Here is a 13,582-nt window from a genome sequence, read left to right as displayed (position 1 = left end):
ATTGCAGCATATTGTAATAAAAAAAAAAAAAACTGGCAACAGTGGACACGCCCAGTAATGGGGATGGTGGCTGAGCAAGGGATGCGGCAGAGCCATGAGACAGAGTGAGTGAGGTCTTCATGTATCAACCTGGAAGCAAGTCACAGAGTAATGCATATAGTATAATCCCATTTTTGTTAAAAACAACCAGCAAAAATACACGTCTGAATATGTGTGTAAGTATTTAGACACATGACTGACCCTTTATTGGTGTGGAGAAATGTGTGGCTATTTGTGTGCCGGGGCTCATTTTAAGTACTTCTGGGGACCTGTTGGGGGTCGACTGTGCAGAGGAGGGAAAACTATTAGCCTTTGTTCGTTATTCTTTGTTATGCTGGTTTATGGGGCACATGACACTTCTGTCTTGGAGGAAGCATTGTGCTACAAGATTTCAAAGTGTACAGTAAAGATGGCTATCGGGAAAAAAATGCCCAGGACTTTGGGAGGCGAAAAATGACTTAATGAAACCCCCAGTCACCCCGGTTCGTTTTACACGACAATTTTATTTCACCTTTCTTTTTTAATAGAAAGAAACCAAAGGAATGATCTCATTAAAAGTAATTCCCAACCAGCAAAATCGGCTTCCTGCACTGCAGGTAGGTGGCACCATCTTCTCTGTTGTGATGATGGCGGGATTCAGGCCCCGTGTGTATTCTCCGAATTCGATTGAAATGATGTGATTGTAAATATCTCAACAGGCATAGCTGCCTGGTACTCTCTGAACCAAACTAACATGTGTTACAAACTGGCAGGCGTTTCTCTGACCGTGGGCACGACTGGCCCTTTGCAGCTCATTGGGGCTGCGGGGCCCTGACAGATAAATGTGGAAGAAGGAAGTTTTAAGAAAATAACTCTGAAGTTTCTGTCACAGGTCACTTATCATATGATGGTATAATTTTCTTTTTTAAAAATCTTGTTTTAAATTGAAGGTTCGGTATATATGGGCACATGTACAATAAAGGACACAAATCATAAGTGTAAAAGTAGATGAATTTTCACAAACTGAACACACCCATGTGACCAGCACTGTAAGAGTCCCCGTGCCCATTTCCAGTCCCGCCAGCCCTGACTTCTGACTCCAGAGACGAGTTTTGCCCCTTTTTGAAGTTTGTGTAAATTGACTCATGCAGTATGAATCCTTCAGTGTCTCATTTTGTTCACTCGGTGTGAAGCCTGTGCTGTAGCAACAGGTGATTCCTTCTTATTCATTTGTTGTATGACTATGCTCTGGAGGGCCTTCTGTGATTCCAGCATTTTAGTTCTTACAAAACTTAGTGCTGCCATGAACCTCTTTATACCTGAGTTTTTGGTGCATTTCTGACGAGCTGTAGGCTGCGTGCCTCTTTCATGATGTTGCCGAGCTACTTTCCAGGGTTTTCCATTCGCGGCTGCAAGTCCCAGCTCTTCCACGTGGTCACTGTAGCACTTAGAATTATCTGGGCTTTTTTCCTTCATCTTGGCCGTTGTGATAGTGGTGTTACGTTGTGCTCTCTACTGGGAAATGGTGCCTTCTCTAGTTTGTTAATCAGCCTTAATTTCATGAATCTTCAGAGAACCAATGTTGCCTTTCTTGATCCTTTCAACTCTATTTTGTTTCACTGGTTTCTGCTCTTTATTATTTCTTTATTTCTTTGGGTTGGATTTTTACCCCTAATCTTCCTAGCAGAGGTAACTGGTATTAAATTCTGATATAGCTTCTTTCGGTCTTTGTTTCTATGTATAAAGAAATACTCTTTTAAAATTTCAAGCATACTAGGTATTGTTTTTATTTAATGATATTCTCATTTAATGTTATATCAGCAGCATTTTCCCAGGACATTAAATATTCTTCTACAAATTGATCTTTATAGTTGCATGGTAATATATTCTGTAGATGGCCGTATTTAATTAATTCCCCATTCTTGGAAAATCAGATTGTTTCTAACATTTCGCTCTAATAGATAATGCTATGGTGAGCACGTGTATCCATGTATTGTAACTGACAAGCTTCCGTGTAGAAGTAGATCGTGGGGTCAGGACTTTGGGCGCGTTCACAAGGAAACAAGTGCATTTCAGATAGTAGCCTTCTTTTTCAGATGTTCATGAGAGCACAGTTTGACTATGATCCCAAAAAGGACAACCTGATCCCTTGCAAGGAGGCGGGGCTGAAGTTCGTCACCGGGGACATCATCCAGATCATCAACAAGGATGACAGCAACTGGTGGCAGGGACGGGTGGAAGGCTCCTCCCAGGGGTCGGCGGGCCTGATCCCCTCCCCCGAGCTGCAGGAGTGGTGAGCTGCCAATGGCGGGGACCCATGGCCGCCACGCTGCTCAGCTACCGACTGAAATCTGTCATCCCGTGTGTAGTTTCTGTTTCTCAACCGGGCCAACCTTCCGCTTTTCCTGGAAGAATGGGCGGGGTGGGGGGGGGCAATGATGCCTTGATGAGCCTGACTGGCCCTTATGGGTGAAGGAGGATGACTGGCTCTCCCTTCATCCGTGGATCTGTGTTGCCACAAATGCTTTCCCTAAGCTTTAGGTCCCTAAGCCCGCGTTGGGACTGCAGCCCCCTCTTTCTCTGCCGGAGGAGGACGGGGTCTGGGATGACACAAAGGGCAGGAGGCACATGGGTCTGGGGGTTTTGTGTAGAAGGGACGGCACAGGCTTTTACACCAGGAAGCCACCAATGTCCTCGGTCATCTCTTCCCTCCAGGCGAGTGGCGAGCGGGGCTCAGTCTGCTCCGAGTGAGGCTCCGAGCTGCAGTCCCTTCGGGAAGAAGAAAAAGTACAAAGACAAGTACCTGGCCAAGCACAGCGCAAGTAGGCTCCCCAGCCTCCCCGCTGCCCGGCACATCGTTCTCACCCCCAGGGAGCCAACCCAGCAGTCTTCCAGACCCTTCTCAGTACATCAGTGCCATCAGTGTGGCCAACTGCAGGGTCTGAGCAGCCCCAGACAGTGGCCTGTTTTCCTTAGAACTAATTCACACTTTGTCCCTTAGCTGCCATGGTTGGAAATATATGAACATTATAAATGCGTTTGAGAGGATTGTAGATAGCAAGTGAAGAATAATCTACGATTGCGCCACTATTTATTGAATGCCTCCTTCCTGCCGGGAGCATTCTAGAGAAAGACAGGAGCAAAGCACAGGGCCTAAAAGCTATGTCAGGGGCCTCCAGTGAGGCAGATGTGGCCGGAGCATCGTGCTGGTGGCAGAGAGGAAGGGACAGCAGCGCGAGCTGGAGATAAGGGGAGATGACAGGCGCGTCGGGTAACGAACTGTGGAGAAGAAGTGGAGAGGGTGGGGGCCAAAAGATTAGAGAAAATCCGAGTCCAGAGGACTGACCAACAGCCGTGCTGAGTTTATATGGTGCGGGGGTTGGGAAAACCAAAAAATAGACCCCAAGGAAGGGCATCCCCGATCCAGGTCGTCCCTGATGCTGTCCGAGCCGGTATAGCCGGTCGCAGCGTTCGCTGTGTGCCCAGCTCTGGCATGAACACGGCTTGCTTTTCTTTGTCTCTAGTTTTTGATCAGTTGGATGTTGTTTCTTACGAGGAAGTTGTTCGGCTCCCTGCGTTCAAGAGGAAGACCCTCGTGCTCATCGGTATCTTCTCATTGCTTTGCCACTTAGAGTACATCTCTGCATCTCTGTTCTTATTTCCCTGCCTGCAGTACCGTAACCTCCCTCACTCCCTCTCTCAAACAAACAAACAAACAAACAAAAAAACAAGGGCCGTGAGGAAGAAAAGGAAACGGGAAGGCAGGTGTCTTGGGTCCTCCACGTGGAGCAGATATAAGGAGTTTTCTGAGTCCTTACCGGGTTCACGTTACAACATAGGGTAAACCTCACGTGGTTTTCAGCAACTAACTCATTCGGGCTGTCTGTCCGTCTGGCGGCAGTAGGGGTGCTCCAGGCCTATGCTTCCGGGTCCTCCCCATCTTTAGAGTGAAAACATGAGTTGGTTAGAGGACCTGTATGAGGGTTCTGTTTAAATTTCCAGTAAAAGTCAGTTCCATTCAGAGTCCAGTAAGGCAAATATACTTCAAAAATAAACAGAAAATGCCATGTGGTAGCTGGCTCCTCTGCGGAAATGCCAGTTGTCTTCGGAATCCTAACTGGGACCCCAGCGCCTGGAGCCCCCGGCCCTCCTGACACCAGCCCAGAAGCCACGCAACTCGCTTTGACCTGTGGCTCATCTCGGGGTCTGAGAGATGAAAACCCCTATCCCATTCCTCTTCCTAGCCCCACCTCTGTGCCTGGGGCAAGAAATGGAAGCCTTTATCTCCTCTGTCTGTGCAGGAGCCAGCGGCGTGGGCCGCAGCCACATCAAGAGCGCCCTGCTCAGCCAGAGCCCGGACAAGTTCGCGTACCCCGCCCCATGTGAGTAGCTCGGGGGCCTCGAGGACACGATGCCGTGGTCATCTGTCTTTTCCTTTGTGATTTGTTTTTCTTCAGCTGCACCGCGCCGCTTGCAAGGTCTTAGTTCCCTGACCAGGGATGGCACCCAGGCCCCAGCAGTGAGAGCGCTGAGTCCTAACCACTGGACCGCCAGGGAAGTCCCTCCTTTGTGATTTTTTTTTTTAAAAATGTTTGATTATGAAAAGAAAAGCCAATTCGGAAAGATACAAATTTGTGCCCATAGTTGCTCCCACTAAAAAAGTAGCTGTGCTGTTTGTCTACATAAGAGAAGCAGCGGTCAACATTTTTATACTGCTTTAAAAGATTAAACAAATAATATGTTATTAAAAACTTATGTTACTTTCTTTCATTTTAATTTATATTATAAACACTTTCTCATATGCCTAAATCACTCTGAGAGCTCTCTTCCGGTCCATTGAGTGGCTAAGGAAATTACAGGACAGCCACCAATTTTCATGAAATGTTTTCTCACAGTAGCGCTCAGTAAGGCCCCCGTAACCCCAGCAGCTGCTGTAGGAGAAGGGTCAGGCCAGCAGTCAGGCGGACGCTTAGATTAGTTGCATTCCCAGGAGCGAATCTGTGTAGAAAACTGGATTCTAAACCTGTTATTAGTATTTTTTTTTTATTCCTTGCTTCTCCGTTTTGCCTTTGAGGACAGAGTGACACACTGGGGTCAGAAAGCAGAAGGCCTTGGAGGTAGAAATAGCCACGACAGTTCCATCATTCAATAAGTTAGAATGAGAAGTGAGTTAGAAAGGGTAAGAGGTGAGGATAACTCAGGTCAAAGAAGAGCCATCGTTTTATAAGATGGAAAGAAAGACGCGCGGCAGTTGTGGATTGAGAAGGTGCCCGTTGAGACAGACCAGAGGATGACGCAGGCGACCAGGGGGTCGCGTCTCAAGCTGCAGCATCTGTAGCACGCTTTACTCAGAGGATCACTTACATGAGTAATCGTAAACGTTGTGACTTAACATTCCAGCATTTAACAGTGTGAGTTGAAAGCAAACCAGAGTACTCTTCTTTCCAAACAACGAAAAGGAGACTTTCAGTGTACTTCCCAGAAATCCTGACTGTAGCCCGGAGATCTGTTTCTAAAATATTTTCAGCTGTCATTTCTTCATTTCTGAGCTTCCGTGTCCCTGGGGTTGGTGTTTGAGAGATGCTTCTTCGTAAAGGGAGGAGGATGGTACTCTGGCTCTTGACAGTTAAACGTGTTCTGGGCGGATGGGGGACTTCCTGGTCCTCTTCGTTTCCCAAAGTCAGCCCCTCGGGGTCCTGTGTGAGGCACCCCTCCAGGAAACTCCGTGCGCTAAACGCAGCTGGGGTGGCGGTGGCGACGCCAGCGTCCGAGCCCTCGGGAGCCCAGGAGGCCCTGAGTTGCTCAGGGATTTGGGTTCTCGTGCACAGATACGACACGGCCGGCCAAGAAGAGTGAAGAAGACGGGAAGGAGTACCACTTCGTCTCCACAGCGGAGATGACGCGGAGCATCGCTGCCAACGAGTTCTTGGAGTTTGGCAGCTACCAGGGCAACATGTTTGGCACCAAATTTGAAACAGTGCACCAGATCCACGAGCAGGACAAGATCGCCATCCTTGACATTGAGCCCCAGGTGGGTAGGCATGGAAGGCGGGAGCAGATGGGAAAAGGGTGCTGAAGGGCACAGCTCGTGGGACCCTCCCGCGAGTGCAGATCTGTGCCCCGAGCTTTCCCTGGGATCACCTGGAGGAAGAACAGCAGGACCAGAAGTGCTGGAGACGGTGCGGGGGTTGGCGAGGCCCGAAGATGCCAATCGCAAAGGTCCGTCACGACAGCTAACTCCTTTTCTTCCCCTCTCTTCTTCCTCCACTCCCTTTTTCCAGACCCTGAAGATCGTTCGGACGGCAGAACTTTCACCCTTCATTGTGTTCATCGCACCCACTGACCAGGGCACTCAGGTGGGACTGAAGGGTCTGTGCTGGGTGGTGGTGGGGGCCGCTCTCCAGGCCCGTGAGGACCGGGGCATCGGTCCGGATCGTTGGCCAGAGCGCCAGCAGAGCTCAGCTTCCCGACCCTAAACCTAACCCTGCCTGCTGCTGTCCCCTTCCCGCCCGGCCAGGGGCCAGAGCACGCGCGCCTGTCCCGTCTGTTAAGCACAGTGTTAATGCACTAGCCAGGCCACTGTTCCAGAAGAGCAGACCCTGACACTGGTGCGACATGGGCTTAAGAGGGGCATCTGGGGGCAGGGCAGGGACTGTGAAGAACAGAGGCGGCCCTGGGCCCACGTGGTGCGTGCTGTGCAGGGAGGGGCAGGAAGGAGGCCAGGACCGTGTTGAAAGGCCTCCCCGCTCCCCAGAGCCGAGCTGCCCCAAACCCACCCCGCAGGCGCTTTGCTTTGCACTGAACCTGTGCGTGGGGACCTCCCTGGGTCTTTCTCAGTAGCTGTGTGGTCTCCCATCGTGTGGATGTAGCAGACCCATTTAGTCTCCTCATTGCCTTCTTGATGGCTATTTAGGTTTAAAACTTACTATAAATAACACGACGGTCGATGGCCCTGTGCGTACGGCGTTTGACTCGTGCAAATGTATCTGTAGGAGAGATTCCAGGCAGGATTGTGTTGGGAACGGGGAGAGAGGTCGTCCCTATGCCAGGGGCATGTCATGCAGTTTCATCTTCGGTGAAATCTGCTAGAGGGGAAGCACAATCTCACTGTACTTGTACGTTTTACTGGAATCGGTGGCGCTGGGGTGCAGACGGGTGGATCTGCTCCATCCATGGCGCCCTCTCTCCCCCTCCCTCCCTTTCTCTGTCTCCTCCACAGACGGAAGCCCTGCAGCAGCTGCAGAAGGACTCCGAGGCCATCCGTGGCCAGTATGCTCACTACTTTGACCTCTCACTGGTCAATAACAGCGTCGATGAAACCCTTAAGAAATTGCAAGAAGCCTTTGACCGGGCATGCAGTTCCCCGCAGTGGGTGCCCGTCTCCTGGGTTTACTAAGCTTGCAGAACAGGGGGAACGACTATGGGCCCCTGTCGAGCCTTAGGAACTCCATTCCCCTTGCTTTAAGACAAACAGGATCGCCCCAGCTAGCTCTGTGTCAGCTTCCAGCTCTCTGCAACTATCCTCATGACCAGTGGGTATCCATCTTGTTCAGGTTTCTGAAGGGCTGGGCTCTGACTTCCCTGATAGATGGGGCCCCGTGGATCAGGATTTCAAAAGGATCTCTGGAAATTGGGGTCCGGAAGTACTATCCAAACACAGCTGCTGATCAAAGATGGTACACGCGGGGAGGAAAAGCAATGGACCCTGTCCCTCTGAAGCCTGCACTCCTTTACCTTCAATCACACTGGGCATTTCATTTGTCTTTGCTTTGAAGAAAGCTTTAACTGCAACTTTCCAAACTGCCAAATGAAACAGCTGTGCAATAGGATGAGGTCTGCTCTAGCGAAACCCTCAAAAGCAATAAAAGTGTTGCTGTGTTAAAATAAAACGCCAATGACCTTGTACCTTTTAACTCTCTGGGTTTGGACCTGTGCCCCAAGCCTCTGGGAGCAGCTGCTGGAGGATGGTACCAACACCAGACGCCTCTGCTGGGTTCACAAGTCTCCCTCAGGCTTGTGAGGACCTTAAGCCTAGAGGTCAGTCAGGCTAAAAGCCTACATGCACGTGGCTGGTGCCTGTGTGCTGGGCCAGGCACGTGCATGTGAAAACATACGTGTGTGTAACATATGAAAACATTTTGGGGGCCTCCCTGGTGGTGCAGTGGTTGAGAGTCCGCCTGCCGATGCAGGGGACGCGGGTTCGTGCCCCGGTCCGGGAAGATCCCACGTGCCACGGAGCGGCTGGGCCCGTGAGCCATGGCCACTGAGCCTGCGCGTCCGGAGCCTGTGCTCCACAACGGGAGAGGCCACAACAGTGAGAGGCCCGCGTACCGCAAAAAACAAAACAAAAAACAAAACAAAAAACAAACAAAAAACACTTTGGGAGCAAAGGTGTAAGGGGACCGTCCAGTTTCTGCTCCAGTGGGGAGAGTGCTCTGAAGTCCTTTGCTTCCACTTGCATTGGCCTTGCTTTCGACATGTCTACCAGATCTATCTTTCCTCCTAATAACCACTCCTTTTAGCTTTCTCTTCTATTCTCAACATGGTTTTCAGAGCACCCCAGACTTGCTGCCCAGATTTAAACTAATGTGTCCAGAACAAAATACTCTGCTCCCTTGTTCACACAGCTGAGAGTCACATTAGCCCCAAAGAACTAAGATGCAGTTGTGCCCTCAAAAGTCACACTTTTACCCAAAAAAAAAAAAAAAAAAAAAAAAAGTCACACTGCGGGTCTCCTGAAGCTAGCGCCCACGTGAGACAAGCACCCCAGAGCATCTTACCCCAGATGGGAACCCACCGTGGACACACACTGAACTTCCCGGAGGCGTACATCCTGGCACGTCTAGGGCCCAGGTGTGCAACTTGCGCTCAGGGTCCCGGGCAGCAGAGGCCGTGACAAGGCAGCAGTGCAGCACTTCCCCACAAACTGCTCTAGACCTCTCACCAAGGCCTTCAGATTCCTAAACATCCTCCGCCACTGCGCCCTCTCTCGTCACTCACCCGGCCTCCAGCCCAAGCAAAAGCTTCAGTGGCTCCCTTCGTCGAGTTTGCGCCCAGATGTGTCTGCAGATACTTAAGGGCTGTCAACGGACACAGTCACTGGCACCTCCTGCCCTGTACACCCACCATGTAATACTGAGAACCTTTCTCCTCTCAAGTAGTTTGGACATCACTTAATTTGTGATGAGTCCCCTCTTATCTCGTCAGTGTCTTGATGAAGATTCCAGAGTATCCGATCTCATGCCAGATGACGGGCCCAAAGGGAAGTGTTACAAGACGCAGAACCAGAGAAAGAAATGCGGACTCTCAACCACTGCGCCACCAGGGAAGCCCAACATTTTTAATCAAAATGTATTTTCTGTCCTCCTAGTTTGAGATCAACAATCAGAAAATCCAACAGGAATACTTTAAAAATTTCGTAAGTAAACTTTAATAAGTAAAAATTACAACCTTCTCCCAGCAATGAAACTAACTGAGGATTAAACCAAAGAATGGAGACATGGTTTTTTGGGGATTCTCTCACAAACAGCCAGGTGGATTTAGGTGCCTGAAGTGGTGCCTATATACACAAGCAGTGAAGAAGTGACTGGAAATAACTCATGAGATGGAACGACAGAGCCCTTGGCCAGGCCTCCATCTAGAAGGGAAATACGGGGTGACAGAGGAGACTGACGCTGGAGTCCTCACAGGACACTGGAAAAATGATTACCCCTCAATTAATAACATGATTCAGTTATATTTTTTTTACTTGCCCTATACCATTTCGCTGAGCAGACTTAATTTTTATAAACTTCTTTGATGAGGGAAGGGGGAAGCAAACTAGGAGAGGCCCATGATGTGAAAACGGCCCCCAGGAAACAGCTGCGGATGCTCACCGGGCAGTGCCGGGTCTGAAGGGGAGACACCCGCCCCCTTCACCAGTGTCCTTAAAACAGGACAAGATGGGACGACCGCGCCGGGGGACGTCAGCAAGGTCGCAGCAGCTGCTCCAACGCGCCGGACTCTCCGCCCTTTCTGGGATCTCAGGTTCATTCCCTCAAGAACAAATGTGGTTATGTTTTCTCAATAAGGCTTTAATTCCTCCTCCCACCTGGACACAGTGCTTCAAGTGGCGTCCACTAGTCAGCAAAGATTTCCACTTTTATTTTCTTCTTCTTCTTCTTCTTTTTGGTGGTGTCACTGTCCTGGGGGAAAGAGAAAGCAAGCGTCTGTTAAGCACTGCCACTCTCCCCAAAGGAAATCAGGGAAGTTCCACACAGTCAACTAAGCCTTTTCAGGATCCGTAAGGATATCCTGCAATACGTAAATTTTGCACATAACACAAATCCCGCGTTTTCCACGGATGCCCCTGCATTTAGATCCCCCAGCTATGCACCCTCCCCACCCACCATCAACACAACCCTAACTCTGAGCCATTACTATAAAAAAGCTGGGCCCGGCCCCGTCCTTCCCACAGGGCAGCTCCCCGAGTAACCAAGCCGGCACCAGCGGGCAATTCCTTCCCCTTCAAGGACAAAGAGAGCCCTGGGCCCTGGACGTGTTTGTACACACCCCATCTCCCGGCTCGTCCACACTCTCCAGAGCAGCTTTGGCCTTCTTGTCTTTCTTCTTCTTCTTTTCCTTCTTGACCAACTGGGGAGCCACTGAAGAGGTTTCATCACTTTCACTCTCTCGCTTCCGCTAAGGTGGAGACAATTGATCAAATGTTAAGATCTTGGGCAAATGCTGATGAGAAAGTTTCAGTAAGTCAAAAGGGGAGGAGCCAGCAGAGAAGATGCTGATTGATTGGATCCAACAGGAAGTTTTCAAAGACCCCAACAGGGCCTTGTTTACCAAGGGTTCAAAGACCAGGAAGCCAGGGGCACAGCAGGAGCGCCAGGGCAGCAACACAGGGCCGGGCCAGAAAGGCCACGTCCTCACTGAAGCCAAAGGCAGGACCGCATGCCCCCCAGGGGCGCTCCCACGAGTGCTCAGAGAAGACAGGCAAGCGCAGGCCCCAAGCAGGGCACAAGCAGCTCTTCTCAGGACACTCTGTGCCACCCGAGGCACAGACAAGCCATCCAGCAGTCTAACACCAACAGCCCGCAGCCCCTGAGCCGAGCAGCCACCGCGTGCTTCCCGCAGACGGTCGCAGCACTGAGCTGGTGCCGTCCGGAGGGGTTTGTCCGGTCCCGAGCGTCACAGCCTCTACTTCAACATGCCTGTGCCGCCCCTTGACCCAACCCTGTTCCGGGGTCACGGCCTCAGCTGAGCCCACACCCCTGCCAGCAGACACGACAGGGAACGTGAACTGGAGCCTGCAGAGCCCGAGGGGGGCAGGAAGGCCCACCCCGCTGAGCCAGCACGTGTGGCTGGACGGCACATGGCGAAGCCCTCAGAGCACGCCACTCACCTTTGGGGCTTTGACTGCTTCGGCAACTACCTGGGGGGCTTTGACGTCTTTCCTGGCAGAATCGCTGAAAGAGGAGCGACAGGTGAGAGTCGTTCCCAGCAGATCCGGCAAGCCTAAGGCCACCATCAACATCCTGATGCTGGACAGAACAACTCACCACTTGCTGTCGCAGACTGGCTCCTGCTGGAGTGCCACGAGCCAGACTAGAAAGGGTTAACTGTCTGTCGTGCTGCCCAACGGCCCAAGCAGCTACTCCACACGCCCCAGGGCCGGTCCCTCAGGCCCTACACGCTTCCCCACACTAAATCCACCCTCTCCCACGCCTGGGCTCCCCGCCTTCCCCCTCCCCTGCGGTCACCATAGCACTGCAGCCAGCGTGCCCTCTGCCCACCACACGGCTGGGAGACATCCCGCCCTTACCTGTAGTCCACGTACTCCTGTGTCCAGGCGGCGGGCGTGTTGTCCGTGGGCTTGCCGTGCTTGTCCAAAAGGCCCTGCTTGATCATCAGCCTCTTCTGACTTGCCTGGTGGACCGTCAGGGTCTCAACGTTAGAACAGTGTCAACACATAAAGCATGTACCACGACCACACACACACACAGCAAATAAGGTGCCCCCCTCGGGTGTTCTCAGCAGAGTGCTCCAAACTCACCCTCCCTCTAACAGGCGCAAACATGGGACTTACCAAAGGTTGCAAACCTTTTTGTACCAGTGGGAGCCTCTGCAGTGTCATTTTGACCACAGGGCCTTTGCACATGCTACTCCAGCGGCCCTGGACTCTTCCCTCCCCCCTTCACCTCAACATCTAACACTACGTACCTCACATTGGCCTTCACCGTGGACTGTTGACTGACGTGTTAGGCACCTCTCCACACCCCTTCATAGGGCCCTCACCACGCCACTGTGCAATTCGAGCATTGCCTATCTACTGTCCCCCTTAGACTGAAATCTCTAAGGTCTGAGACAGGCCCGTTTCTACTTACCACTGACTCCCCAGAGCCCAGCACGAGGCAAGGACGTGGCAGTGGACACACAGTGGGGGCTGCCCGAGTGAGGATTCAACAAGGCAAAACAGAATAAGGCAGCAGGGCATACGCCCAGTCCCACTTACTTTTGGACCTAAACCCCACTTCCGAGGGTAAGTGTCTCTCTCCATGATCACTCTCTTGATCTTGGCTACGATACCGTGGTCACAGGTGGAGATCACTGCCGTGGTCATTAATGCAATAGCTGCAGGCGTTGGAAAGAGATAAAAGAACGATTTGAAGGGGAAAGACTTCATAATCAATGAGCCACTGTTTTACACAACTTTTAAAAACCTATTTCAAAACCTATTTAAAACTCTTAAGCTCTCCTGCCTTGAGGTCTCCTTTGCTGAGCGTTGCATATGGAGGAAATCCACCATTAGGGGAAGAAAGGCTGTGAAATCACATTACTTATCGAGTTCAAAACATACTGACACTAATCACACTCAAAAAGCAACGCTTCCTAGGTCCTCAGAAGTAAATCACAGCTACTTAACCCGTGGGATTTGCACAAGAAATAAAGCATGCCATCAGAATTCCTTTTCAGCTGTGAGCAAGCAGCCAGCGGGGAAGGGACGCCTCAGTAAGGACCCCCGAAGACACGCGTGTCCTGCCTGGAGCTCAGGCCACACACAGGGACAATCCGACAGTAGCTAAACTTTCACAAGGTAGTGCTGCAAGCAGACAAGGAGTGGACTGAAGGCTCTTTAATTACCACAGCCATTCACCCCCACTTCGCTGATGATTTCCTCCTTTCACTGGAGAGCCGAGGAGAGCCCAACTGCTGAGACACAGCTCCTAACAGCAGCCAGTGGGGCGAGAGGAAACCCCACTTACCTCCCTGCTGCCTATGCCTGTCTGACATGGCCCTTTGCTGTGAGCACCCCGACAGAACCCGAGTGACACAGCGATCAGATGAGCCCGAGGGGCCAGGCCCGGGGGACCCCGTTAGTGAGCCTGGCTGCAGCGGCGCAGGAGGGCCAAGGGCGCCTTCACCTCTTACCCATACAGACAGCTTCCCCTTTGGTGGTGATGACCGCCACCTCCTGGTTGACCTCGATCCCGTCCTCATACCGGAGGACGCCTGGGAGCATGATCTTCGCGCCATAGCAGATGGCGTTCACCTGCGGGGTGGTGTCCCTGGTGAG

The 13,582-nt window shown here is 51.5% G+C and overlaps 2 protein-coding genes and 1 non-coding gene across 5 annotated transcripts in view; 1 reads left to right on the top strand and 2 right to left on the bottom strand.

Annotated features, from left to right (window-relative positions):
* Window positions 1-7,923, top strand: part of MPP1 (MAGUK p55 scaffold protein 1) — a 25,890-nt gene extending 17,967 nt beyond the window's left edge. For all 3 annotated transcript variants that reach the window (XM_024768930.1, XM_024768932.1, XM_024768931.1), the window contains exons 5-12: window positions 567-635; window positions 2,115-2,311; window positions 2,734-2,840; window positions 3,543-3,623; window positions 4,320-4,400; window positions 5,847-6,049; window positions 6,300-6,374; window positions 7,238-7,923. In XM_024768930.1, the coding sequence (XP_024624698.1) occupies window positions 567-635; window positions 2,115-2,311; window positions 2,734-2,840; window positions 3,543-3,623; window positions 4,320-4,400; window positions 5,847-6,049; window positions 6,300-6,374; window positions 7,238-7,414 (990 nt within the window). In that variant the 3' untranslated portion in view covers window positions 7,415-7,923. The remainder of the gene's footprint in view (window positions 1-566; window positions 636-2,114; window positions 2,312-2,733; window positions 2,841-3,542; window positions 3,624-4,319; window positions 4,401-5,846; window positions 6,050-6,299; window positions 6,375-7,237) is intronic.
* A 1,505-nt stretch (window positions 7,924-9,428) lies between these two features.
* DKC1 (dyskerin pseudouridine synthase 1) overlaps window positions 9,429-13,582 on the bottom strand; it is an 11,226-nt gene continuing 7,072 nt past the window's right edge. Inside the window, exons 10-15 of the mRNA XM_024768933.1 lie at window positions 13,438-13,558; window positions 12,521-12,639; window positions 11,831-11,934; window positions 11,411-11,474; window positions 10,570-10,698; window positions 9,429-10,202 (exon numbers count right to left, since the gene is read on the bottom strand). Coding sequence (XP_024624701.1) covers window positions 10,137-10,202; window positions 10,570-10,698; window positions 11,411-11,474; window positions 11,831-11,934; window positions 12,521-12,639; window positions 13,438-13,558 — 603 coding nt within the window. The 3' untranslated portion in view covers window positions 9,429-10,136. The remainder of the gene's footprint in view (window positions 10,203-10,569; window positions 10,699-11,410; window positions 11,475-11,830; window positions 11,935-12,520; window positions 12,640-13,437; window positions 13,559-13,582) is intronic.
* Window positions 11,509-11,637, bottom strand: LOC112415771 (small nucleolar RNA SNORA56). Its single transcript, XR_003006372.1, has one exon. It is a non-coding gene; the product is annotated as a small nucleolar RNA SNORA56 (small nucleolar RNA).

The sequence above is a fragment of the Neophocaena asiaeorientalis genome, unplaced genomic scaffold (assembly GCF_003031525.2).
Source record: "Neophocaena asiaeorientalis asiaeorientalis breed wild unplaced genomic scaffold, Neophocaena_asiaeorientalis_V1.1 scaffold811, whole genome shotgun sequence".
NCBI classification, from domain to species: domain Eukaryota; kingdom Metazoa; phylum Chordata; class Mammalia; order Artiodactyla; family Phocoenidae; genus Neophocaena; species Neophocaena asiaeorientalis.
Note: the sequence above shows the minus strand (reverse complement) of the source record. Positions and strands in the feature narration are given on the sequence as shown.